Below are 24,520 nucleotides of genomic sequence, written 5' to 3'. Positions count from 1 at the left end.
ACAGGCGATCTGACCAATGGGAGCATGGGGAGGGGTCTGACCCGCCCACCGGGGTGGGGGTGGGGAAGTGGCTGCTGGGGGGGGGTCCAGGGGGATTTGGGGGGGTCTGGGGGAGGGGTGCCCCTGCGAAAGTTGGGGGGTTGGGAGGGGTCGAGGTCTGGGGGGACCCCAGATTCCTTCGGGGGTGGGGGGGGTGGGGGTGCAGTGCATTGCAAGGACCTGCTGAAATGCAACGCGCTGCAAATGCAATTCTGTAGTGCAATGCAAACACAATGCTGCAGTGCAAGCCTGGCACTGCACTGCAAATGCAACACTGCGGTGCAAGGCAAACACAACAGTGCAATGCGAGCCTGGCACTGCGATGCAAATGCAGTGCTGCAGTGCAGGTGCTGCAACGCAAACGTCATGCTGCAGTGCCAGCCTGGTGGTGTGATGCAAATGCAACGCTGCAGTGTGAGCACCACGCTGCAATGCAAACACAACACTGCAGTGCAAGTGCTGCACTGCATGGCAATGCTGCAGTGCAAGCCTGGTGTTGCAATGCAAATGCAACGCTGCAGTGCAATGCAGTGCAGTGCAAACACAACGCTGCAGTGCGAGCACCATGCTGCAATGCAAACGCAACACTGCAGTGCAATGCAGTGCAATGCAAATGCAACGCTGCAGTGCAAGCGCTGCACTGCACTGCAAACACGATGCTGCAGCGCAAACACAATGCACAGAGCTGCGGACAACCTGCCGTGCAATGCTGCGCACGCTGTACCAGCAGCACCGCTGCAGCTGCAACACCAACCTCACATCCAGGGCACGACCCCCGTTGCCCTGTTGCGTGGCAGTGTGCTGCAACCATGCAGCGCTGCCCCAACCCCGCTGCATCCCTGCAATCGCATGCTGCAAGCATGCACCACAGCTTGGGGGGAGGGGGGGGAGGGCCAGATCTGCAGGCAGCGTTGCGTTGCAAACCTCTGCAGCACCGTGCTGCATCGCTGCAACTGCATGCGCTGGGGCCACAGATGCATTTGGGTCGCAACCAACATTTAATTGCATGCTGCAATTAAAATAAACCCTGTGAAGCAGCACGGCAAGTCGGCTAAAAAGGGGGGCAAAAATGGGGGGAGGGGACATGCGGGAGGGGCAGGGCAAGCGGCTGGTGAGGTAGGTTGGTCTCTGAAATTTAAGGCCAGGGAAGGGGTGAATAAATATATATATATATAAAAAAAAAAAAAAACAAAAAAAAAAACAAAAAAGAGGGCGAAAAAAGGTGAGTTGGAATTGGAAGAGAGGGAAGGGGTCCTGGGGGGGGGGGCAGGGTGGAGGTGGCTGGAGGAAGAGGGGGGAAGGACTAGGAAGCCACCAGGATCATGGGGGACGTCAGCCATCAGTTCTTTATCCCACCATCCACGTTGCATCTCCTCTGGGACCAGGGAACCAAGTCCTAGAGCCACCAGGGTCATGGAGAACATCAGCCATCAGCTCATCATCTCACTGTCCACGTTGCAACTCGTCTGGGACCAGGGAACCAAGTCACGGAGCCACCAGGCTCATAGAGAATGTCAGTCATCATCCCATTGTCCACGTTGCATCTCCTCTGGGACCAGGAAGCTGCATCCTGAAACCACCAGGCTCATGGGGGACATCAGCCACCACCTCACCTTCACTTGTGTCGTATCTCTGGGACCACGGAACCAAGTCCTGGAGCCACCAGAGTCATGGAGAACATCAGCCATCAGCTCATAATCCCACTGTCGACGTTGCATCTCGTCTGGGACCAGGGAACCAAGTCCTCGAGCCAAGAGGCTCGTGGGCGACATCAGCCACCACCTCACCTTCACGCGTGTCACATCTCTGAGATGAGGGAACCAAGTCCTGGAGCCACCAGGCTTATGGAGAACATCACTGCTCATCCCACCACCCACTTTGCACCTCCTCCCGGCAAATCACCCCCATCCACATCCCCTACGTCCCACCAACCAGCAACCCCCCCCCCATCCCCATCCACGCGGGGTGCCCACCAGGCCCACCCCACCCCATGGTCCTCCCCACCACCACCAGGACGACGCGGTCCCCCCTTCCTCATCCTCCCCCCACCGCCCCCACGCCCATCACTTGTCCCTGGAGGCCACCCGAGCGTGGATCCGTGTGTGGCGGGCAAGGGAGGACTTGTTGCTGAAGCTCTTCCCACAGTGGGGGCAGGGGAATGGTCTCTCGCCTGTATGCGAGCGCTGGTGGACCGTCAGGTCCGCCAAGTACTTGAAGCGTTTGCTGCAGGCGCTGCAGGGGTAGGGGCGCTCCTCCGTGTGGCTGCGCTGGTGCATGGTGAGGTTGGACTGTTGGCTGAAGCGTTTGCCGCAGGCACCGCAGGGGTACGGCCGCTCACCCGTGTGCGACCGCTGGTGCTTGTTGAGGTCCGAGGGGTTGGTGAAGGTCTTGCCGCAGGCGCCACAGCCGTAAGGGCGCTCGCCCGTGTGGAGACGCTGGTGGGTGGTCAGGGTGGAGAGGTGGCCAAAGCTCTTGCCGCAAGTGCTGCAAGCGTAGGGCTTGACCCCCGTGTGGGTTCGCTGGTGGGTCTTCAGGTGGGTCAAGCGCCCGAAGGTCTTGCCGCACTCACCACAGGGATATGGACGCTCCTTCCCTTGCGCTGACAGTTCCCGCTTAACCCAGGGCTTCGCTGGGCTCCCGGTGGCTTCTACTGGTCTGGGTAGAGCCTGGGGGAGGGGTTGGGGGAAGGTGGTGGGATCCCGAGGGATCTGTCGCCGGTGGGTCCCTCTCCGGGCTGGGGTGGCGGCGCTTGGGACATCCTGGAGGGTGCTGGGTGGGTGCTGCAGGTCTTGCCGTTGCAAGATGGGCACCTCTGGGTCGCTGCTCGCCATGGTGGGACCTGCTGGGTGGGGGGGAAGAAGCAGCTTCTTGAGTTGGTTCTCCATGGGAGGACACCACCCTTCTCCTCCAACGCCACCACCCTGGATCTCCTCCAGCAAGGGGGAAGATGCTCCATGTTCCACCATGGAGAGAAACCAGGCTCATGGAGAATTTCAGTCATCACCCCACCACCCACATTGCATCTCCTCTGGGACCAGGAAGCTCCATCCTGGAGCCACCAGGCTCGTGGGGGACATCAGCCACCACCTCACCTTCACCCGTGTCACAACTCTGGGATGAAGGAACCCAGTCCTGGAGCCACCAGGCTCCTGGGGGACATCAATCATCAGCTTGTCTTCACCTCAGATACATCTCCCAGCCCTTCCACTGGATTCATTTTGGCGTAGGAGCCCAAGGAGACCTTTCTCCTCCCACAACTGGGCTCAAGCTCCCAAGTGGTGGCACCACCATCTGGAGACCATCTTGGGGTCACATCCTTCTCCTTCCTCAACACCCCAAGAGTTTTCCCAGTGCCAGAACCTCATTTTTGACCCTTTCCCCCCTTTTTTTCTCCCACTTCTCCTCCACCAAGACCAAAACTACCCCAAAGAAGAGCCAGGAGGAACATCCATGGGGAGAACCTGACTGTACCCCACCACCTCCAAGCTCCCCTGGCTCCTACAGTGGCTTCTTCACCCCCCTTTTTTTGGGGGGGTGGGGGTGGTGGTGCAGCGTCTCTCTCCTCAAGCCCCTCACCTGCTTCCTGCGGGCACTGCTCTTCTTCCTTGGGGACACACTTGACCTTGCCCAGGGCCACCTCCTCCTGCCAGCCATCCCCGGAGGGTAGCTGGGGTGACTCGGGTGGGGGGCTTGGGGGGTCCCCAGCCACTTCAGGGTCCTCCACATCCCCTGGGGCCACCTCCTCCACCTTCACGCGCACCATCACCTGCAGAACCCAGGGAGAAAGGGGCACCCGGGGGGTGAAGAGGGGAGTGGGATACCTGGGACCACCCCCCAGGGGCTGTAGGGGTGGGGGAGCTGGGTGCCCGGGACCCCCAGGGGCTGTACAGGTGGGGGGATTTGGGTGCCTGGGACCCCCAGGGGCTGTAGGGGTGGGAACTGGGTGCCCGGGACCCCCAGGGGCTGTAGGGGTGGGGGAAGTTGGGTGCCCGGGACCCCCACGGGCTGTAGGAGGGGGGGAGCTGGGTGCCCAGGACCCCCAGGGGCTGTTGGGGGGGGGGGGGGGGAGTTGGGTGCCCGGGACCCCCACGGGCTGTAGGAGGGGGGGAGCTGGGTGCCCAGGACCCCCAGGGGCTGTTGGGGGGGGGGGGGGGGGGGGGAGTTGGGTGCCCGGGACCCCAGGGGCTGTAGGGGTGGGGGAGCTGGGTGCCCAGGACCCCCAGGGGCTGCTGGGGGGGGGGGGGGGGAGTTGGGTGCCTGGGACCCCCAGGGGCTGTAGGGGTGGGGGAGCTGGGTGCCCAGGACCCCCAGGGGCTGTTGGGGGAGGGGGGGGGGAGTTGGGTGCCCAGGACCCCCAGGGGCTGTAGGGGTGGGGGACTGGGTGCCTGGGACCCCCACCCCTCTGCCTTTCCGATTCTGGGCTGTCCTGTGGGATCAATCCTAAACACAAAGCTCAAAAGGGGGGGTGTGGGTGTCATCCCCAATTTTGGGGTCCAGGAGGCTGCCTACTCCTTGCCCACCCCAGGGAGCAGGCTGCGCGCCCCCCCCCCCCCCCCTCACCTGCTGCTCCCACATCCCATCGGGCTCTCCCAGTCCCAACTGGAAACTCTCGGCCAAGGCAACGGCTTGGGCGCAGGACTGGGGGTGCCGGACCCAGACCCAGCTCTGGATCTCCTCGGGCAGGATGCTGAGGAACTGCTCCAGCACCAGCAGCTCCATCATCTGCTCCTTGCTGCGCTGCTCGGGCTGCAGCCACCCCCGCGACAGCTCCCGCAGCCGCCGCCAAACGGCCCGCGGCCCCGGCGCGTCCTGGTACCGGAACTGCCGGAACCGCAACCGGCGCAGCTCGATGCCGGCCCCCGCCATCCCCCCCCCAACAGGGAACCCCGGGACCAAGCGACGTCCCCACTCCCCCCGGGAGCACCGTCGGGGGGGCCCCTCTGCGTCCTCTGAGCTGGGGGCGGGGGGCTGCCGGTGGGCCCCCCCCTCCGGTTGCAGTCGCCAGCGGGGTCGCGATGTCGGGGTCTCCATGCTGCTGCGTCTGTCACTGTGAGTGTCGTGTCGACCCCCCCCCCAAAAAAAACAAACAAACCAAAAAACCCTCAGGGGGGGTACAACGGGGGGGGGGGCTTTGCAAAGCAGCGGGTGGAAGGGGGGGTCTGCGAGGTGGGGAGCAGGGCATGGCTTTGCAGAAAGCCCCCCCCCCCAGCTTTATAACCCCCCAGCTGAGGACTATGCAAGGTGGACCCCCCCCCCGCCAAGCTTGCAGAGCCCCCCCAGGACCATGTGATGAGCACCCCCCCCCCAGACCATACAGTGTGCCCCCCCTCACCCTCCAGCTGGACACCCCCAAAGCTTGCGGAGACCCCCCCCAGGAACATGCCATGAGCCCCCCCAGAACCATACAATGTGGACCTCCCCCCCAAGTTTGCAAAGCCCCCCCCCCGAACCATGCAATGCCCCCCCCAGGACCATACAATGTGGACCCCCACCCCCCAGGTTTGCAGAGCCCCCCCCCAGGACCATGCCATGTGCCCCCCCAGGACCATACAATGTGCCCCCCCCCCCCCGGCTTGCAGAGACCCCCCCAGGAACATGCCATGCACCCCCTCCCTCACCACCCCCCCCCTACTTGCAAGAGCTCTGCAAAGCTAGCAAGACCCTCCCCCAGCCCCCCAGTTTTGTAAATCACCCCCCCAGGACCATGCAATGCCCCCCCCCCCCCCTCCACAGCTCCCCCCACCCTCGCTGACTCCCAGCCTTGCAAAAGCCCCACAAATCTTGCAATGCCATGTGCCCCAACCCCCCCAGCTTATAACCCACCCCCCAAAAGCATGCAACACCCCCACCACACCCCCAGCTTGCAAAGCCCCCAGGTCATTGCAGTGTGCCCCTCCCCAGCCCAGATCCCCCAGCTTTGCACACTGCCCCCAGCACCACCTAATATGCCCCCCACCCCCGCAGTGCGCCCCCCCCCCGGCCTTTGCAAAGCCCCCCCTCCAGCCTTGCCATGTGCCTTCCCCCAGCCCCAGGCCTTGCAAAGCCCCCAGGACCCCCCCCAAAAGCCCCCTCCTCGGCTTTGCAGTGTGCCCCCCCTTTGCCAAAAGCCCCGGGTGCTTTGTAAAGCAACAACTCCCCCCCCGGCCTTACAAATCCCCCCCCCCCCGACCATGCAAAGCCCCCTCCCGGCCTTGCACAGCCCCCCCAGGACCTTGAAAGCCCCCCCGGACCATGCAACCCCCTCCCCTAGACCATGCAAAGCCCCCCTGGCCTTGCACAGCCCCCCTAAGACCATGCAAAGCCCCCTTAAGACCATGTAAAGCCCCCCAGCATTTTAAAGCCCCCCCGGCCTTGCACAGCGCCCCCAGCCTTGCACAGACCCCCCGGTATCATTAAAAGCCCCCCCGCCCCGGACCATGGAAAGCCTCCCCGACCTTGCACAGCCCCTCCAGGACCCTGCAACCCCCCCGCCCAGGACCATGCACAGCCCCCCCGACCATGCAAAGCCCCCCCGGCATTGCACAGCCCCCTCCCCCCCCGCCTTTGCAACCCCCCCCCCGGCCCCGCAGCCCCCCCCGCACCTGGGGTCCCGGCGCTGCCGCTCCCCGCTCGCCACACAAAGGGTCGGAGCGGCCGGGCCCGGCCCCAATGCCCCCCCCGCCCCCCCCCCCATCCCCCCCCCCCTCCCGCGGTGGCCGTCGCCGCCGTCACTCAGCGCCGGGACCGGCTTTAACCCTCTGCAGCCCGGAGCCGGCGGTGGCGGGGAAAGGGTTAATGGGGGGGGGGGCTATGGGGAGCTGGGGCAACCTAAGCCCCCCAAACTGTGCATCCCCTCCTCATTGCACCCCCCATTTCCATTGCACCCCCTTTGCACCCCTTGCACCCCCTCCTTATTGCACCACCATTTCCATTGCATCCCCTTCACCCCCAAACTGTGCACCCCCTCCTCATTGCACCGCCATTTCCATTGCACCCCCTTTGCACCCCTTGCACCCCCAAACTGTGCACCCTTCTCATTGCATGCCCCTTTGCACCCTATTGCACCCCCAAACTGTGCACCCCCTTTCCATTGCACCCCCAAACTGTGCCCCTCTCCTCCTTGCACCCCCCTTTCCATTGCACTCCCCTTTGCACCCCCAAACTTTGCACCCCTCTTCATTGCACCCCCTCCTTTCCATTGCACCCCCCATTTGCACCTTTAAACTGTGCACCCCCTCCTCATTTCCCCCCTTTCCATTGCACGCTCAAAGTGTGCACCCCCTCATTGCACCCCCCTTTTCCATTGCACCCCCAAACTGTGCACCCTTCCTCACTGCACCTCCTCCTTTCCATTGCACCCCCAAGCTGTGCCCCCTCCTCATTGCACCCCCCTTTTCCATTGCACCCCCAAGCTGTGCCCCCTCCTCATTGCACCCCCCTTCCCATTGCACCCCCTACTGCACCCCCAAACTGTGACCCCTCCTCATTGCACCCCCCTTCCCATTGCACCCCCTACTGCACCCCCAAACTGTGACCCCTCCTTATTGCACCCCCCTTCCCATTGCACCCCCTACTGCACCCCCAAACTGTGCCCCCTCCTCATTGCACCCCCCTTACCACTTCACACTCCCATTGCACGCCCAAACGTGCACCCCACGGACCCCCCTTTTGCATCCCCAAACTGTATCCCCCTCTTCGCCACCCCCCCTGCCTCCCCCACTCCGCGCCCTCCTGCGCCCCCCCCTCCTCCGGCCCCCCTCAGCCACCGTACAGCATGTGGGCGGGGCGGGGCAGCGAGGGCAACACCCCCTTAGCACCCCATTGGAGGAACGCGCTGTCAATCATTCCGACTTCCTCCCCTCCGGCAGGAGGCGGGCGTGACAGCGCGGCGGGCCAGTGGCTGGGCGGGAAAGAAGCAATAGGCGGGACCGCGCCGGGGGAGGCACGCCCCCTCCGGGCGCTGGGGATGTGGGGGGGCGATGGGTGCTGGGGGGGGCGTCACCCGTGGGTGCCCCCCCCGGGTCCTCCCCCCACCCCGGTCCTCCCCCCCCGGGTGCCCCCTCCGTGGGTGCCCTGCCCCGTCCCGCCCACGGCGGGTTGAGCTTCCGGGTCACCGCAGGCGGCACGGGAAGCAGGCCCGGGCTGGGCCCTGCGGCTCTGCTAGCGCCCGGCGGCCTCGGCACCGGGCCGAGCCGGGGGTCGGGGCCGGGGTCTCGCCAGCCCCACCGCCGCCGGGACCCCCAGGGGTGTGTGGGGGCGGGGCCGGCAGCGCCGTGGTCCGCGAGCCCCGCTCCCCTTCCCGCTGCCTTTGCTCCGCTCCTGCCCTCCCCGGTAACTGCTGGTCTCTCTCCTTCCTCCTGCCCCGCCCCCCTCCTGCCCTGCCTCCTCCCTCCCCCGCCTCCTTGCCTTCCCCCCCTTCCCCCTATGATGTTCCCTGTTTTCCCCCTCCCTTCCTTCCTTCCCGTCCCCCTTTCCTTCTTTCCCCTCAATTTTCCTCACTCCCCTTTTTGTCTTTCCCCCCCCCCCCCCCTTTTATTGTGAGCGCTGAGCCGTGCACCCTGTTTTGGGGGGCTATCGCTGTGCTCCTCCTTTTCAGGGGAATATCACGAGCCCTGAGCCTCCCCTGTTTGGGGGGCCAATACGGTAGCACCAAGCTGGGCTCCCCGTTTTGGGGGGGAATGTCATGAGCACTAAGTCACGCTTCCCATTTTGGGGGGACCATGGTGAATACTGAGCTGGGCTCTCCGTTTTGGGGGCAGGTTGACGATGCCTGAGCCGCGCTCCCTGCTCCAGGGGGCATCTACCTGTCCCACCCCAGCTTCCCGCACCCCACACCTGCTCAGCAGCTGCTCTTGCAGGACAGGGCTCTTATCTTTGGGCTTTTCCAGGATCTGGCATGCATTTCTGCTGCTGCTGGGCATCCCCACCTGTGTGACAGGAGGCAGGAAAATAGCTCCCACGGGAGATGTGCGTCCTTCATGCGGCATAAAAATCGCTGAGATTTTCCCTCTCCTCTGCTTTTCCCCCCAGGTCGAGCCCTGCCTGCCCAGTGCTGTGCCAAAACAAAAATGCACGTTCACCGACGAGCTCCAGGCGAGGTATCCCTGCTTCCAGGTGGGCTGGCCGAGATGGGAGGCTCAATGCTCGGTGTGCCAGGAGGCCACCTATGTCTCCGTGGCCACCCAAGGGCTCTTTGGCCCTAGAGGCACACATCCAGCCTGTGAAACACAAGAGGAAGGTGCTGGGGGACGCCAGGGCAGCCGCGACTGCCAGCCCTTCGATGCTGCTGCCAAAATCCCTTTGGGCTTCCCCCTGCCGCCCTCCAGGGCTGCTGCGAGTCCTTTCTTGGCTCGCCCAGAACGCCTGGCCCTGCCTTAGATGCCTTGGGCTTGCGAATCAGGAGGGAGGCGAGGCTGGATGATGCGCTGGCCCCCGTCAGGTTGGACGGTGGGGTGGGTCCGCTGGCTGGTGGCCCCTATTGCGGGGTGGCTGTGGGTGCCAGCGAGACAGGGACCCCCTTCCCCCTCCAAAGCCGCTATTTCGACTGGAGGTGGGGTGGTGCACTCACATGCGTCTTGTCCGTGCGCTTGGGGTCTCCCAGCCTGGATTTCAAAACCAGACCTCAAGCTTGTGCACCCGCCTGCCCTGGCTTGGACTAAGTGGGGGAGGAAGGTGTTGCAGCATCACAAAGGCACCTAGAGGTACCTCAGCTTTCCAGGTGGGGAGGGTTTGTCACCTGTCTGCCTCCCCCTGAAATGGCCCAGGGATTACAGAGTCATAGAAGGATCCTCAAGGATCATCTGGTCCAAGCTTTCTTGGTAAAAGCCTGCTGTAGACAAGATCCTGGAATTGTAGAATGGTTTTGGGTTGGAAGGGACCGTAAAGATCCTCTAGTTCAAACCCCCAGCACCCTGCCCAGCCAGATTCCAGGTATTCAGCGCTGGGGAATCCACCGCTTCCCTGGGGAGCTTATTCCAATGGCTGATTGTTCTTAAAGTGAAATATTTTCCTCGTCTCCAGTTGGAATCTCCCCAGGAGTAACTCGGTACCCACTCACCGTCGTCTTTTCCACCGAACTCCTGGTAAAATGGGAGTCTCTGTCTTATTGTAGCCACGCCTCAAGGACTGGAACACAACGAGCAGGTCTCCCCGAAGCCTTAATTTTCTGAGGGCTGAATAAATCCAGTTCTCTCCCCCTTTCCTCACATGCTGGGCTCCTTTTGATCACCTTGAGGACCCTTCTCCGGACCCTCCAGCCTGTCCATGTCTTTTTTGTATGGTGAGGACCAAAACTGGATGCGGTATTCCAGGGGTGGCCTGACAGGCAGTGAGTAGAGTAGGATAATGACATTTTTATCTCTGTTAATGATGCTCTTGATGCGCCCCGTTGGCTTTCTTTGCCTCAGCGGCACGTTCTTCCCTCCTATCGAGCTTGTTGTCCCACCAGGACCCCCAGATCCCTTTCCACAGAGCTGCCCCCCCCAAGCCAGGTAGATCCCAGCCTGTCCTGCGCACCAGGATTATTTTCCCAGGTGTAAGACCTTACATTTGTCTTGGTTGAACTTCAGAAAGTTTTTCTTAGCCCACCCTTGCAGCCTGTCCAGGTCTTCCCACAGGGTGGCTCTCCCGAAGTGTCCGCTTCCCTGCTCCCTGTCGGTAAATTTCATCCCGGCGTACTTGATCCCGTCACCCAGATCACTTAGGAGGATTCTAACCAGCGCTGGGCCCCGTATCACGCCCTGTGGGACCTCACTTGTGACAGGTACCCCCCAAAAAACACCTTCCCCTCCATCCATCTGCTCACCCATCTGCAAGGGGACTTGGGGAGGGCTTAGGCTCGATGTTGGGGAGAAAGTGGAGTGAGGTCCCAGAGGTCCAGCAAGGGTCTCCAGTGGTCTGCGTCTTCTCTAGCCTTGAGGAAGCTTTGGAGAGGTGGGGAGAAAAGGGAAACCAAAAGCTTTAAACAGCAGAAAACAGCCACAGTTCATCCCAGAGCACAGCTGGTGTGGAAATGTCCGGCGTGTTTGGAAAGCGTGGCAGCTCGAAGGAAAAATGCCAGCACCAATAAGCCCTTTTAACCCTCATTTTCCCAAGGTGCATCCAAACTGGTCCAAGGGGCAGCGGAGCAGTTACAAGGGATGATTTATTTCCTACCACAGCTCTTTTTTTTTCTTGTTACAACCTGATAAAACTCATGAAAGAAGGGCCAGGGCTTGTTTGTCTTCTCAAAACTGCCTGAGAGCAGGCTGAGGTTTGCTGCGGAGTCACGTACCGCCGACGTCCTGGGGCTGGAGAAGGTTTAACCATGCGACCTCAAAGCCCCGGTGCCGTTGTGGTGCTGGGAGGGGGGTGTCCCTCCTGTAGGGAGAGGTTTGGCCGGTGGTTGCAGCTCGGAGCTGAGCTGGGAAGGTGGAACCTGATGGGGTGCAGGCAGCTGAACTGCAGTTTGTTCCCTGGCTCCATCCTTCTCTCCAGAGGGTCCTGTTGACCCCGTCGGTCCTTTCCCTACCTGGCAGGGGGATGCACGGTTAGCATCAGGCATGCAGGATTTGTGCCTGAGGATGAAGCTGCCTTGGGAAAATTTTATTATTGGGGGTTGGGGTCAAAGCTCCCATCCTGAGCTCCTCAGCATCCTCTTGTGGATGCTCTGTGAGTCTGGAGAAGGGCAGGGGTGGGGGTTGGATGGAGACATCCAGGAGGAATGTGGGAAGGGTGGGCTGCATGGTCACCGTGCTGGTGCCAGAGGTGTGCGAATGCTTAGGGCATGGGTGGAAAAGACGGAGCAGGGCTCCTGGATTGAAGGAGTCTAAGTAGCAAGGAGAAAAATAAAAAATAAATAATAATTAAAAAAAAGAGTCTGGAATAATGCTTGATCTTCCAACTTGAGCAGGTGGCCTTGGCTGATGGTGCTCTCGTCATCAGCTTTGGATCAATCCTTGAGATTTTTAGGAGAAGTTCAGCACCTGGAACAACAAACCCACCTAAAACGGGCTTGGGGTGATGCCAAGCAGAGGCACGAGGCAGCAAGGCTGCGCGGTCGGGAAGGAAGGCTGGGAGCCAACCTGGTGATCGGAGGCTGGGAAGCAAAGCTGGAGGTGATGCCTCGGCACCAAAACGGGTGGGGGAGGGAGAAGAGCGAGGGGAAACCTCTTCCACAGGTGTAGCTCGCCAAGGAACATCAATCCTAGGAGAGCTATTGCATGGAAAGCTCCAGCAAACATCCCAGGGGATCTGGTGTAGGCCAGGGAGGTCTCGAAGCAGGATGAATCCTGCTGGAGCATCACCCCTCACCAGCTGGGAAGCCGGAGGGGATGGGACGCATGAGGGATGCAGCCACCTCCACCTGCATCTCATCCAGGCAGGGTATCCGCAGTGGCTTGGTGACCACGGTGCGTTAATTGGGGTGCATTAATTAGGGTGCTGGCACCCCAATTAACACCTTCCTCAGCCGGTTGGGAAGATGCAGCTCGTCTGCTTCACCCTCCAGCATAGAAGCTGGGGTGACAGCCGTGCAGAGCTCCTTCAGCTCCCAGCCCTCTGCCCTCCCCCACATTTGGGGTATTTTTGGCCCCTTGGCTTGCAGATTTGCAGCTGCTGCTGCTGTTTCCAGTTTTGCTTCAAGCCCAGCAAAGCATGGTGGGGACAGGCGTCTTTCTGGGCGTGCTGGTAGGTGGATGCTGGGGAACAAGAGAGGAAATCTCATTTCTAAATATAATTATGAGAGGCCCGGCCGCGCTCGTCAGCGCTCTGACCAAAGGCTCGCGCGGTCGGTTTCTGAGCGTGCAGAGCTTTTCTTTTTTAGAGTGAGGTCACCCAGAACCCAGCGGCTGCAGCGAGGAGCAGTGGCTGAGGCGAGCTCATCCTTCCGGTGGGATCCATGGTCCTCTGATGGGAAGCTGATGGAAGATCTATGCAAGGGCTTGTCTAACCTTCATTATTTATTTTTTTACGCAGAGAAGCTGTGCATAACCCCCTTACGTATCTGTCCTGGTTTGGGGCTGGGAACCAGCTTGAAAAGCCCACCAGCTCCACGTTTCTTAGCAGCAAACCCAAATTGTCACTTCACATCCCCTGTGGTGCAACAGAAGGGTGATAAAGATATCTATATATACATCAAAAAATATCTATGGCTGCTTTGTTTCCTTTTTTTTTGTAGAACTACCGCTCCTGTTCTCTGTTGAGCACCCAGAGAAACGCTCTGGTGTGTGTGGCATGGTGATGGAGCGAGCTTTGTAGTGTTTATCATCCCGAATTGAAAGGAAAATCCCTTTCCTTGTGGTGATGGCAAGCGTCACCTTGGGCATGAAGGCGGTTTCTGCAGGGAGAGGTGGCACTTGGGAAGTTGGGTGGCTTTTCCTTGGGGTGCGGAGCTCTGGGATGGGTTAAGGTGGAGACAAAAGGGCAAGGACACCTGGGGAATAGGGAGAAGGGTCCAGAAGAGATGCCCTGCCTGACACGGGAGGCATATGGGGCTATGGGTGAGCGGGGCCCTGCACCGGGAAACACAACCCCACCCAAAACAGCCTTGGGGAGCATCAAGGAGACCGCGGAGATGCAGAATGAAGAGGCAGGGGTGGGAAGTTCTCTCCAAGCACGGACTGGGTGATGGGGACCTGGACCTGGATCTCTGGATGATCCAAAACTCTCCCTGCCCCACCGTGCAGGTGCCAGCGTGACCACCCAGGACGTCTGCAGCTCCCCAGGTGATGGTGAGCATCGGGATGGGTCCAGAAATGAGCTGTGGAGGGGGGGATGATGAGAAAGGAGAGAGGTTTGGTTCCCTGGGGACAAACCCTTGGAGAACAGACTCTTTCCTCCCCAGTCCTTGGCACTTTGCAGCCCTGCTGCCATAACTGATGGCTCGTGGTATCCCTGCACCCCGACCTTCCCTCTAGAATGACCTGGGGGGTCCTCATTGGACCCTCGACTTCCCCTCTGCTCAGCCTGGCGATACAGCCCAGTGCATGTCGTGACGGGGTCACCAGCACCCCCTGCACCCTCATCTGCAAGGACGAGGTGGAGAAGCACCCGCAGCGGGTGTAGCATCTGCAAGGACGCTGAGGCGGGGCCCCCACCTCTCCTGGTGGCCAAGGCACTGCTGGCCACAGCCACGTGGCACGAGCTGTCCCAGCACGCTGCGAGGCACGGGGCCAGCAGGTCTTGGGGTGCTGCCCAGAGGAAAGAGGGTTCCTGAAGCCCCCTGAGAAATGCTGGGGCTGGGGGGATGCACCGGGCTGTCTCCTGCTGGCCCTGCCGTGCTGCTGCTGCTGCTGCTGGGTGGGTTGGGGAGAGTTTTGTTGGGGGGCTGGGGAGCGAGGCAGCCTGGATGGATGCTGGGCACGGGGGGCTGGGGAGGGGGTGTGAGGGTTAGGGGTGCTCTGGTGAGGGGACGGGGATCGTTGGGTCCTGCAGCCGGCGCACTGCCATGGGCATGCAGCACATTTTCCGTGCATCCCCATGGATGGGAGCATCCATCAGTGTCGGTGGGTGCCGGAGCGCGTCAGGGTGCCAGGGATCCCACCCAGCGCAGCCAAGGCAAGGCAGGGGGTGCGGGGTGGTGGGAAGCCAGGGGGCTGAGGGGCTGCAGGGGCGCGTGGGTGAGCCAGGTCGCTGCCCCTCTAACCCAGCCCCTCTCCTCCCCCATGCTGCAGGAGCCAGCGCGAGCGCCCAGAGCATCTGCAGCATCCCAGGTGATGGGGCTGGGATGGGGAAAGGGGGGTGGGCACGGGGCGGGAGAGGGGGTTTGCCCCCCGTGCGTGGAGCCTGGGGAGGAGGCTCCAGGAACGCTGCTGGGGCATCCCTGTGCCATCTCTGCAGGTACCCTCCCGGCTCCGGTCCTCTCACTCAGCACCTCCCGCACTCGCGAGGGGGAACTGGTTTTGTTACGGTGCTTCGTTAACTGGAAATCTGATGCCACTCGAGTTGTCTTCTGCAAGGATGGGATGGAGAAGTACAGCCTGAGAGCTGCCCGGGGGCAGCTGATGTACGTCATGGAGCTGAACGTCACCCTGGAGAGTGCAGGGTGGTACACGTGTGGGTACCAGCACAAGGATGAGAAGAACTGGGTGAGGAGCTCTGCCCTCAGTGTCCCCCGGCACGTGGCCGTCACAGGTGAGACACGACCCCATGGGTGGGCAGAGGGGACAGGGCACTCTCTGCCACGTGGCTCTGATGAGGATGCAGGCAGGGCATGGCACTTGTCCCCCGGCTGAGCTCCCCAGCTGCACCAAGGGATGTTCTAGAGACAGATCCCCCCCCAGCGCCCCAGGGGACCCCCACTCCCTCCAGCACCCACCTCTCCCGCAGACGGGGGTCTGGGCAAATGGCAAGGCCAGAGAGCCGGGGCTGGGGTCTAATGGATCTAGGGCTGAGCCGGGGGGTCTCCCAGGGCTCCTCTCCATCAACCCTGCGGGAAGGTGGGGGACGTGGCATGGGCTGGGTGGTCCCCATGCTGGTGATGGAGCAAGAGGTGGGCGGTGGGCTCTGCTGGGTTCTGGGATGGTTCTGGTGCCGGCAGTAGGACACGCGACGTCTGCATTTCCCTGACAGGCGGCAGCCCCTCGCCCAAGCTCGCGCCCCCCCCAGAGGTAGGTGATTGCTCGCAGCCCTTCCCAGCATCCCCTTCCCCCTGATCCCAGCTTTGTCCCGGCGGTGACCCTCGTCCCTTCCATGGCCAGCCATGCCCCTCTGGATCTGGATCCTGCGCTCTGCCCTGACCCTGCTCCTGCTGTCGTCCGCCCCCATCATCACCCTCCTCCTGGAGAGATAGAGCCGCCGAGACGCCCCCCTTGCCGTCAGTGCCCCCCGATGCCCTCGCAGCCCCCTGCCCTCCCCGCTGCAACCTCCTCCAGTGATGTCCTCCAGCTCCTGCATCCCTCCAGCGCTTCCCAGTGCCTGGGATGGTGCCGGCAGCCCAGGGCCCTTCCCTGGGCACTGGGGGGTGGGGGGGAAGCTGGTCCCTGTGCCCCTGGCGGACCCCCCGGGTGGGCTCCGGGTGGGAGAGGAGGAGTAAAGGACTTGTCCCGAAGCCAGAGGCTGGTGTTGCTGCCGTCTTTGCCGAGCAGAGCTGGGGGAGCTGCTGGATTCCTGGCTGGTGGGGTCATGTGTGTGAGGAGGGGGCTGCTCTCCCTGCCCTCAGTGATGCGACGGTTTCCCTTGGGGTGGGGGTGGCATCTCAGAGTCCGCAGCCCCCAGCGTGCCCCCCCGGCTCATCCTTCCACCCACGGACTCACGAGCCCCCCATGACTGGAACCCAAAAGGCTTTGGGAGGGGATGGTGGCCTTTGCTGTCCCCATGGGGGGCTGGTGGCCTTTGCTGGGTCCCCGGGGCTTTGGGGACGTGCAGCTGTGGGCGCAGCCCAGGGCACAGGCGGCAGGGGCGTCTGCAACCCCCCCGCTGCCATCAGCATGGGGGCAAGGGGCAGGGGGGCTTTGCCGGGAGGATGCTGCCCCCGAGAACAGGCGAAGGCGGCTGGTGCTGCGGTGTTGGGGCGTGGGGACGTGACGGGGGGGGCCTGTGTGTCCATGGCGGGGGCTGAGGCGGGGCCCCCACCTCTCCTGGTGGCCAAGGCACTGCTGGCCACAGCCACGCGGCACGAGCCGTCACAGTGTGCTGCGAGCCACGGGGCCATCAGATCTTGGGGTGCTGCCCAGAGGAAAGAGGGTTCCTGAAGCCCCCTGAGAAATGCTGGGGCTGGGGGGATGCACCGGGCTGTCTCCTGCTGGCCCTGCCGTGCTGCTGCTGCTGCTGCTGGGTGGGTTGGGGAGAGTTTTGTTGGGGGGCTGGGGAGCGGGGCAGCATGGACAGGTGCTGGGCACGGGGGGCTGGGGAGGGGGTGTGAGGCGGAGGGGTGCTCTGGCGAGGGGCTGGGGATCGTTGGGTCCTGCAGCCGGCGCGCTGCCATGGGCATGCAGCACATTTTCCGTGCATCCCCATGGATGGGAGCATCCATCAGTGTCGGTGGGTGCCGGAGCGCGTCAGGGTGCCAGGGATCCCACCCAGCGCAGCCAAGGCAAGGCAGGGGGTGCGGGGTGGTGGGAAGCCAGGGGGCTGAGGGGCTGCAGGGGCGCGTGGGTGAGCTGGGTCGCTGCCCCTCTAACCCAGCCCCTCTCCTCCCCCATGCCGCAGGAGCCAGTGCGAGCGCCCAGAGCATCTGCAGCATCCCAGGTGATGGGGCTGGGATGGGGAAAGGGGGGTGGGCACGGGGCGGGAGAGGGGGTTTGCCTCCCGTGCGTGGAGCCTGGGGAGGAGGCTCCAGGAACGCTGCTGAGGCATCCCTGTGCCATCTCTGCAGGTACCCTCCCGGCTCTGGTCCTCTCACTCAGCACCTCCAGCACTCGCGAGGGGGAACTGGTTTTGTTACAGTGCTTCGTTAACCAGAAATCTGATGCCACTCGAGTTGTCTTCTGCAAGGATGGGATGGAGAAGTACAGCCTGAGAGCTGCCCGGGGGCAGCTGATGTACGTCATGGAGCTGAACGTCACCCTGGAGAGTGCAGGGTGGTACACGTGTGGGTACCAGCACAAGGATGAGAAGAACTGGGTGAGGAGCTCTGCCCTCAGTGTCCCCCGGCACGTGGCTGTCACAGGTGAGACATGGTGCTGGGAGATGGGCAGGCATCACCATGGGACCCCAGATATGCCAGTGGAAGGTGGGGGGGGCGGTAATTCCCTTTGGTGTGTCCGCGGGTGCTTGGGATGCTTGAGGTCTGTGTGCAGTTCATCCCAGCCTTTGCTGCCGGAGAAACTCGTCCCAGTGCCGGGCGAGCATCCAGCTCCTCTCCTGCCCCAGCATCAGGAACACGCGTGCAGCGCTGCTGCTGCTGCTGGTGCCAACCCCCAGCCCCAGCCATGCAGTTATTTATTTATCACGACCATCAAAGATGGTGGGGCAGGTGTGCTTGTTGTGTCCCTGCAGTGGCTTCGTTGTGCAGTTCCCAGGCGAGCTGGACTCTCACCCTGTCCCTTCCTCCCCCCAGGCAGCGAGTCCAGCACCCAGCGAGCACCCACAGGTCGGTCATCCCCCCCACCCTGCACACTCGGTGTCTCCCAGCATCGGAACGAGGGATGCTGGGGGAGGAGGGATGCCAGGGGACAAGGGATGCCAGGGGACGAGGGATGCCAGGGGACGAGGGATGCCAGGGGATGAGGGATGCCAGGGGACAAGGGATGCCAGGGGACGAGGGATGCCGGGGGACGAGGGATGCTGAGGGACAAGGGATGCCGGGCTGGTGACACCACCACACGAAGAGGTTCATCAGCTGGGATCTGGCCACCTCTAAGGGCACGTCCCGACCTCTCCTTCCTCTTTGCGTGATGCTTCCTCTTCCCCAACACTTTCTGTTCCCCCAAGCTCCCGATCCCCTGCTCCCCCTTAACTTAGGAATCGGGCTGGGACTGGCGGCTGCCTCCGTCCTCCTCCTGGCTGCCGTCAGCTGCTGGTTTTTGAAGCGAGGTGAGCAATTTGGGGAAACCGGGGGTAAATCTCGAGCTAAAACTGCACCCTGAGCCGGGGCTGCTGCTGGCTGACCCGTGCCCGTTTAGGATGGCCAGATCCTTACCCCCCTTTCAGCAGGAAGCTGAGCCTTTATCCCCCGGGGGGAGCAAAGGTGCTGAGATAAAGATGTCTTTACCTCTGGGGTGACATCGAAGCCAAAGCAGGCTGGCACATCCAAATGCCCCCCTGCCCCTGGCAGGCAGCTGCTCCCAGCCCCTTGGGCACGGGAGCCTCCTGGGTGGCCTGAGCAGAGCCAGCATCGCTCCTGGACACCTGGGCTGCCCACGGCTTGGGAAAAGTCAGTCTGGGAAATGGGATTCATGGCTGGGCTTGAAAATTCCCTCTGCGAGGGAGGTGTGGGGGTCGAGCCCATCATCTTGGTGGGCTGTGAGGTAGCTCTGCCTCCTCACCGCTCCCTTTTGTCCTTGCAGTGGGCTGCGGAGAGAGATGCCGAAGGTGAGCAGCAATCCCTCCTGGCTGGGGGGCTGGGGGTGATGGAGACAGGGGCATCCCGGGCACCCTGGGGTGGTCCTTGGCCGGGGGCAGCACGGACTGTGCCCGTGATGGAGGCAGGGAAGAGCAGGGCTTGCCCCGACCCTGACTCCAGCCGTGGCCCCGATGCAATTGCATCATCCCTTGCAATGACTCAGATGGCCCCACTGCAGGCAGGACACAGAGCCCAAAACCTTTTCCCCCTCCTCCTGCCCAGGCAGCAGCGAGTTCCCAGCCACGAGGCTGAAGCAAGCAACGACAATGAAATACAGTGTGAGTACCACTTCCCCCACCCTGGGGGGACCCACGCAGGACCTTCCCCCTCCCCACGTGCAATCTCAGTGGGATGCTCAAAAATCCTGCTCGTTGAACCAGGGCAGAATCCCCCCAGCTGCATTGCACCCTGCTTCTTCCTTGCATGCGCAGCCCAGCTTCTGCCTGCAGAAAAAAGGTGACAAGAAGCGAGGGGAGCAACCCCACTTGCTGGCAGGGACTTGCCCAACACGCTCCCAGCCCCCCCGCTCTGCAATCCAGCCCCCCCTCCCCAGGCTTGCTGCTTAACCCACTCTGCTGCTCATTTCCAGACAATTTCTGCTCCGAAGCAGGGTGCAGCAGCGCAGGAAGTGGGTGCATTTCTGGGTGTTGGTGGAGAAAAACATCTTGCTGCCTCTGAAACCACAGGCTGCAGTGACACAGGGGTGCTGCGGCTTGGGGGAGCGGGGTATCTCCCTGCCCTCGCTCTATTTGCAGGGTGACCTCGGTTTCCCACGCGGGGACAGAGGGGCAGAGAAACGTTTGCGGATTGGGCAAGCGAGAAGATGCTGTGGGTCGGGGGAAGATGCAGCCAAAACCCAGCAGCATCCCTGCTCCGCACGCACAGGCGGGACGGCTGCTTGCTCTGCAGCCAGGAGGGGGGTAATTCGGGGGGGGCAGGGCAGGGGATTCATCCCTGACCCCCAAGGATACGCTGTTCGACGCAGGGGGATGGTGGTGGGGGTCTTGTCCCTCCCCAGCATGAGAAGCAAGGGCTAACAGCGCAGGTTTTGTCCCCCCCCAGACGTCAGCGTTGACTACATTGGACGTCACAGGGTAAGTCGTGGCGCAGCTTTGGTGGCAAACGGGGGAGCGGGGTCCCCAGGGGTGGGATGTGCTGGCTGGGGTCTGTGCTGGTGGCTTGGGTGGGGTGGAGTCCCACGGTGCCACTGCCACTGGGAACTCAATGGATTCACCTGGAGAAAATGAGATTTCTTTCTGTGGCTGCCTGCCCCTGCCTCACCTGATGCCCCTTTCTGCCCGCAATAGCTGGCACCTCTCCAACAACAAGATATATTTTCCATGAAGTCAATTTTATTTCATTTTATTTTTAATCCGTTTCTTCCGCAAACATTTCTCCTGGAAAATTAGTTCATGCCTAAACACTTCTGTAAAATATCGAGGCTTTTCAAGCAGACCTGCCCCCAAATAAGAAATAAGGACCCAGCCAGAAACACGATATTGCCCCAAATCTGATATTCTTTTTGCTACTTTGTGCACCCAGCCTGGTCTTCCAAAGCGCCTGGCTCCCTCCGATGCCCCTCCAGCCTGGGGCTGGGTGCTGGCGCCGGGCTTGCAGCCCACAAAAATAAACCCCGGCGTTTCTGCAGCCTCTCGTGCAGGCGATGAACACCACCTCAACCTACGCCACCGTGACCCGCTCCTCTGGCCAGCCCCGGTAACGCCCCGGCACTGGGAAAAATCCAGAATGATGGTGTTTGTCTTCCCACGTATCCACCGCGTATGATGGAGCCCGGCGTTCTCGGAGACGCCCGAACGCCCCTCTTGCCCGTGGGCAGTGGTGAATGAATTCCTGGGCTTGCTTCACTTGCTTGTGCAGCTTTTTGTTTCATTATTAAACCGCCTTTATCTCGACCCATGCGTTTTGTCACTGTTACGCCTCCGACCCTCTGCCCCATCCCGAGGCGGCGAGCAGCAGTCACGTTGCCGGCTGGGGTTACAGCACAACGGCCCCAAAGAAAAAGGAACATGAGTAGGTCAGAGGAGGAGAAGGAGGGCTCCAAGAGCAGGTACCCCCTGAAGGGCTGGCAGCCAGGGGATGACGGAGCAGGGATACCTTGGAAGGCAGCACAGCCCACGGAGGACCCCCAGGGGAGCAAGGGAGAGGCAAGGAGCGGCACAGAGAAACCCCTCCGGCATCACCCCAGCCCCTCGCCGGGGAGACTCCGCGGAACCTCCGGGGGTAGAAAGGTGAGGGAAGAGTGGCTAGAGTGGGGCTGGGTGTGGGGGAGAGCGTGGGAAAGGGTGGAAGTGGATTGGAAACTTCCTCTGTCTTTCATTTCCCCATACCCAAACGAGTAATGGAATATTTTTTGCCAACTTGCAGTAAATCGGGTTAAATCCCCCCAACCTAATCTCTTTTTACCCAATTAGTGAGTGATTGCTCCATCTGTACTGTTACCCATCAGTTTCCTGCTTCCAGTTCCTCCCAGTTTCCCCCCAGTGAGGAGGAGGGAGGGTCAACCCCTCGCAGCCTCGCAGGGAAACAAGGCACCCTCAGTGCCCTGCTGGAACACGTGCCCTCTCCTTTAACTCTTCCTGCCCTAAACGTCCCAATGAGCTGCAGGGTCACGACGATAAAAGACGCCGCTCTTTTCCTTCCAAAAGACGTTTTATTCCATTGCTGGATACGGCAGCGGCAGGACGGGGCCCGCCCGGCGCCGGCGGAGGTGCTGAGCCCGACATCGGCGGAGCGCTGGGTACCACGCGCGTTGCCGGCAGAGGGAAAGGCACGACATCCCCTAAAGTGCCGTTATCCCGGAGCAACCGAACGCGCCGGTGTCCTGGTCAGGCTTCCGCGAGCTCTGCTGGGACTGGGATCCTGCCTGGCGGGGGCTGAATCCGAGTCCGGTCTCCTTTCAGCCGGTTGGTTTTTCCTTTCCCAGTTCGTTCCCCCTGTTGCAGCCTCTGGCGTCGCCTCCTTGCGCTGTACATCACCGACGCCTCGGATCTGCCGTTCCCCTTCCTCTTCCCAGGGCAGGGTCTCTCCCTCAGCCCGTGGGTGTCTTTAAAGCAGCTTCAGCGGGGGAGGGGTGGAGACCGGGAGGATGCGCGGTGTGTCCGTCCCTTCCCGTCGGGACAGGAACGGGTAGAACCGTCCCGCGCGTCCCTTCCCGAGCCCCAGGGGCGCTGGCACCATGACGGCCGTCTGCTCCACGTCGTAGAAGTTCACCTGCCCTCCCTCCAGGTCCAGGAGCACGCCGACCACCGCAGCCCCCCGCTGCAGCCTCTCGCTGCCGCTGCCTCCGCCGCTGGAGTAAACCTGCCCCCGGGAGCTGTGCAGCGCCCAGCAGCCCTCCCCCTCCCCGCAGGGCGCCCCCTCCTCCCCCTGCCCCCCCGCGTCCCCCAGCACCCCCAGCACCCAGTCCTGCCCATCGCCCACCGCCACCTCCCAGTAGTGCTTCCCGGCTGCAAACCCTTCCTTTCCCACCAGCACGGGGACTGCGGAGCCGGCGCAGGTGCCGTCGGGGTCCGACGCTTCGCTCTCCGCGCCCGGGGCCGCCGGCACCCGCAGCTCCAGGGCTCGGCCGTCGGGATCCAGCCTCACGGGAACTGCAGGGCAACGGGGGGATGGGCCGGTGAGCTAGTGGGCGCGGGGCTACGGGTGAAGTGTTCCGGCTGGGAGCCGTCCTGGCGTGACTCCAGCAGGAATTCCTGCGTTCCCCGCAGCCGCCGATGGCCCGAGGGGCACCGCGGTGCTCGCGGCCACGTCCCCTGCGGGGCGCGCGTCCTCCCCGCCCTCCACAGGGCATCTCCTTCCCTTCCCCATCCGTCGCCCCGTCCCCTCCAGCACTGTCCCCGCATCCCACCCCGGGCAGTGACGCATCCCAGCAGCCCCTTCCCTCCCTCTTCGCATCATCCCGGACCCTTTTCCCATCAGCCAAGCCCGCGATATTGCTGTGACCCCAGCGCAGCTGGTACATCCCCCACGCCGCGGCGTTGCCACCTGGGGGTGGCTTGGACATTTGGCCAGGGAATTTTCACCCCCCTCCTCCCACCCGCTTACCTGCGTGGCTCCGGGCTTCCCAAAATCCTACGGGAAGGAAAGAGAGAATAGCGTTCTACGGATCTATTGCGCTCTGGGTCCTTGTCCCCTGCTGTGTTTCTATCGATGTGCAATTATCATCATCACGATTCTACCCGGGGGCTGGCTTCATTTTCCCGTACGTACACCCTTAAAAAAAATCTTTTAAACCACTTACCACATTCCATTTTCAGTTGATCTAAAAGGGAAAGTTGCTCTAATTAATAAAATGGATTTTTGTGAGGGCTTTTTCAGGTAGTCGGGCAACTCCCCATAGTCAGAGCTCTAGCGACATGCCGGTGCCAGGAGTTTTTTAGAATTTGTGTGCTTTAAATTTTGGAGGCTTCGTGGCAGGGTGAACAGTTTGGAGGACATGAAGTTGGCCAGCTGGGCTGGGTGGAGGAAATTAATTTCTTGCCTGCCATTGGAACGTTGGATGGCGATGCGATTTGTAAGGGGAAAACACGGGATGTGCCGTAGGTGTCTGTAGCTTTGGTTGAATTTTTAAGGAAGAAAAACTTCCTGGAAGGAGGATTATTCATAGCCCAGAGCATCTCTGGAAGGAGAAATGCAAACCTCACTGCAGAGAGAGATTTGCTTTGGCTTCAACCTCATGGCTGGCATAGTCGGGCTCATCTGAACACTTGCTTTATTGATCATAAGGTTGATAAAAATATATTTTTTATCAACATTTATATTTCTATATCAAAATTTATTAAAAAAATTTAAAATATAATTTTTTTACAAGATGTTTTCTTACCGATCTGATTACTGTCATCGGACACTTCTGTAAAGGAACAACAGGAATTAGTGCAATGAAAACTCGAGGAGATAACGATGAAGGGGTGAGATCGGAAGGAATTATTTTTATCGTGGTGCAAATCCTGGATTGATGTTTTCCTTTAAAATGTGCTGCGTGAAAACTTGTCGTCTCAAATTCCTATAAGCATACATTGTGGATAAAAGCCAGGTGTTAATGGCCCTATACTGCACGGTCTCTACACTTTGGAGGGATGGCACTCTTTTTATTCTTTCTTTTTCCTGCCCTTCTTGCCTTAGTTGTGCATCCCAGCAGAACCTATAGATCCCGGTACCAACAGCGGAATTCCCACCCAAATGAAGGCGGAATGGTCCGGTACACAGCCGTAAGCGACCCGACGCGGGTATCTATGCTTCGAGTCCTCAGGATGCAATTAGCAATGTTGCTGATGAGTATTAAGGGCACCGCTAGCATCCTCCTTGCTGTATTTCCATCTGTCCTCTCAGGCCATTTATCTACTCGCTGTTCACAGGCACAACCTAACGCTTGCAATTTGTAAGTCAAATTAATGACTTGAGATGCCCTGAAGTCTGCGCCTGCTTCTCAGGAGGGCACCTCACCCAAACGGAGTTGACCTCCAAGGGGGGTCTTTGCCATATGTGTCCCCTCCAGCTGGG

At 61.3% G+C, this 24,520-nt stretch overlaps 3 protein-coding genes across 16 annotated transcripts; 1 reads left to right on the top strand and 2 right to left on the bottom strand.

Annotated features, from left to right (window-relative positions):
• Window positions 1-183: 183 nt before the first annotated feature.
• On the bottom strand, window positions 184-6,850 carry LOC308065663 (zinc finger and SCAN domain-containing protein 26-like). Of its 2 annotated transcripts, none has more exons than XM_080391830.1 (4): window positions 6,621-6,850; window positions 4,600-5,086; window positions 3,616-3,805; window positions 184-2,881 (listed from the first exon to the last, which is right to left on the bottom strand). In XM_080391830.1, the coding sequence occupies exons 1-4, from the start codon at window positions 6,710-6,712 to the stop codon at window positions 2,103-2,105; spliced, it is 1,548 nt and encodes a 515-aa protein (XP_080247956.1). In that variant the 5' UTR covers window positions 6,713-6,850; the 3' UTR covers window positions 184-2,102. The 2 variants fall into 2 exon arrangements, with proteins under 2 accessions (XP_080247956.1, XP_080247957.1); XM_080391831.1 differs by having other exon boundaries at window positions 184-2,878; window positions 6,621-6,848.
• Window positions 4,956-21,360, top strand: LOC308065662 (uncharacterized protein; the record flags this gene model as incomplete). 13 transcript variants are annotated; one of them, XM_080391829.1, is made up of 10 exons in its annotated part: window positions 4,956-5,088; window positions 9,049-9,132; window positions 13,683-13,727; window positions 14,670-14,708; window positions 14,836-15,129; window positions 17,996-18,028; window positions 18,370-18,471; window positions 18,945-18,969; window positions 19,223-19,278; window positions 20,975-21,360. In XM_080391829.1, the coding sequence occupies exons 1-10, from the start codon at window positions 5,055-5,057 to the stop codon at window positions 21,358-21,360; spliced, it is 1,098 nt and encodes a 365-aa protein (XP_080247955.1). In that variant the 5' UTR covers window positions 4,956-5,054. The 13 variants fall into 13 exon arrangements, 3 of the variants coding, with proteins under 3 accessions (XP_080247955.1, XP_080247953.1, XP_080247954.1); XM_080391827.1 differs by lacking the exons at window positions 4,956-5,088; window positions 9,049-9,132; window positions 13,683-13,727; window positions 14,670-14,708; window positions 20,975-21,360 and adding an exon at window positions 20,649-20,913 and having other exon boundaries at window positions 14,997-15,129; window positions 15,568-18,028; XM_080391828.1 differs by lacking the exons at window positions 4,956-5,088; window positions 9,049-9,132; window positions 13,683-13,727; window positions 14,670-14,708; window positions 20,975-21,360 and adding an exon at window positions 20,649-20,913 and having other exon boundaries at window positions 14,997-15,129; window positions 15,568-18,028; window positions 19,179-19,278.
• A 695-nt stretch (window positions 21,361-22,055) lies between these two features.
• On the bottom strand, window positions 22,056-23,861 carry LOC308065514 (butyrophilin subfamily 2 member A1-like; the record flags this gene model as incomplete). The annotated part of the gene is made up of 3 exons (XM_080391574.1): window positions 22,056-22,642; window positions 23,066-23,092; window positions 23,844-23,861. The coding sequence occupies 3 exons, from the start codon at window positions 23,859-23,861 to the stop codon at window positions 22,067-22,069; spliced, it is 621 nt and encodes a 206-aa protein (XP_080247700.1). The 3' UTR covers window positions 22,056-22,066.
• Between the last annotated feature and the right edge of the window lie 659 nt (window positions 23,862-24,520).

Source organism: Falco punctatus (genome assembly GCF_963210335.1).
Source record: "Falco punctatus genome assembly, chromosome: 6".
NCBI classification, from domain to species: Eukaryota; Metazoa; Chordata; class Aves; order Falconiformes; family Falconidae; genus Falco; species Falco punctatus.
This window is presented reverse-complemented; position numbering and strand designations above follow the sequence as displayed.

Bases quoted from the DNA above. Each gene is read 5' to 3' on its own strand.
- LOC308065663 (XM_080391830.1), bottom strand. From the start codon at position 6,712: ATGGGGGGGGGGGCGGGGGGGGCATTGGGGCCGGGCCCGGCCGCTCCG. The intron at 3,806-4,599 runs GTGAGGGGGGGG...TGGGTTCTGCAG, and splicing joins ATGGGATGTGGGAGCAGCAG to GTGATGGTGCGCGTGAAGGT. The intron at 2,882-3,615 runs GTGAGGGGCTTG...CCCCCCACCCAG, and splicing joins GCAGTGCCCGCAGGAAGCAG to CAGGTCCCACCATGGCGAGC.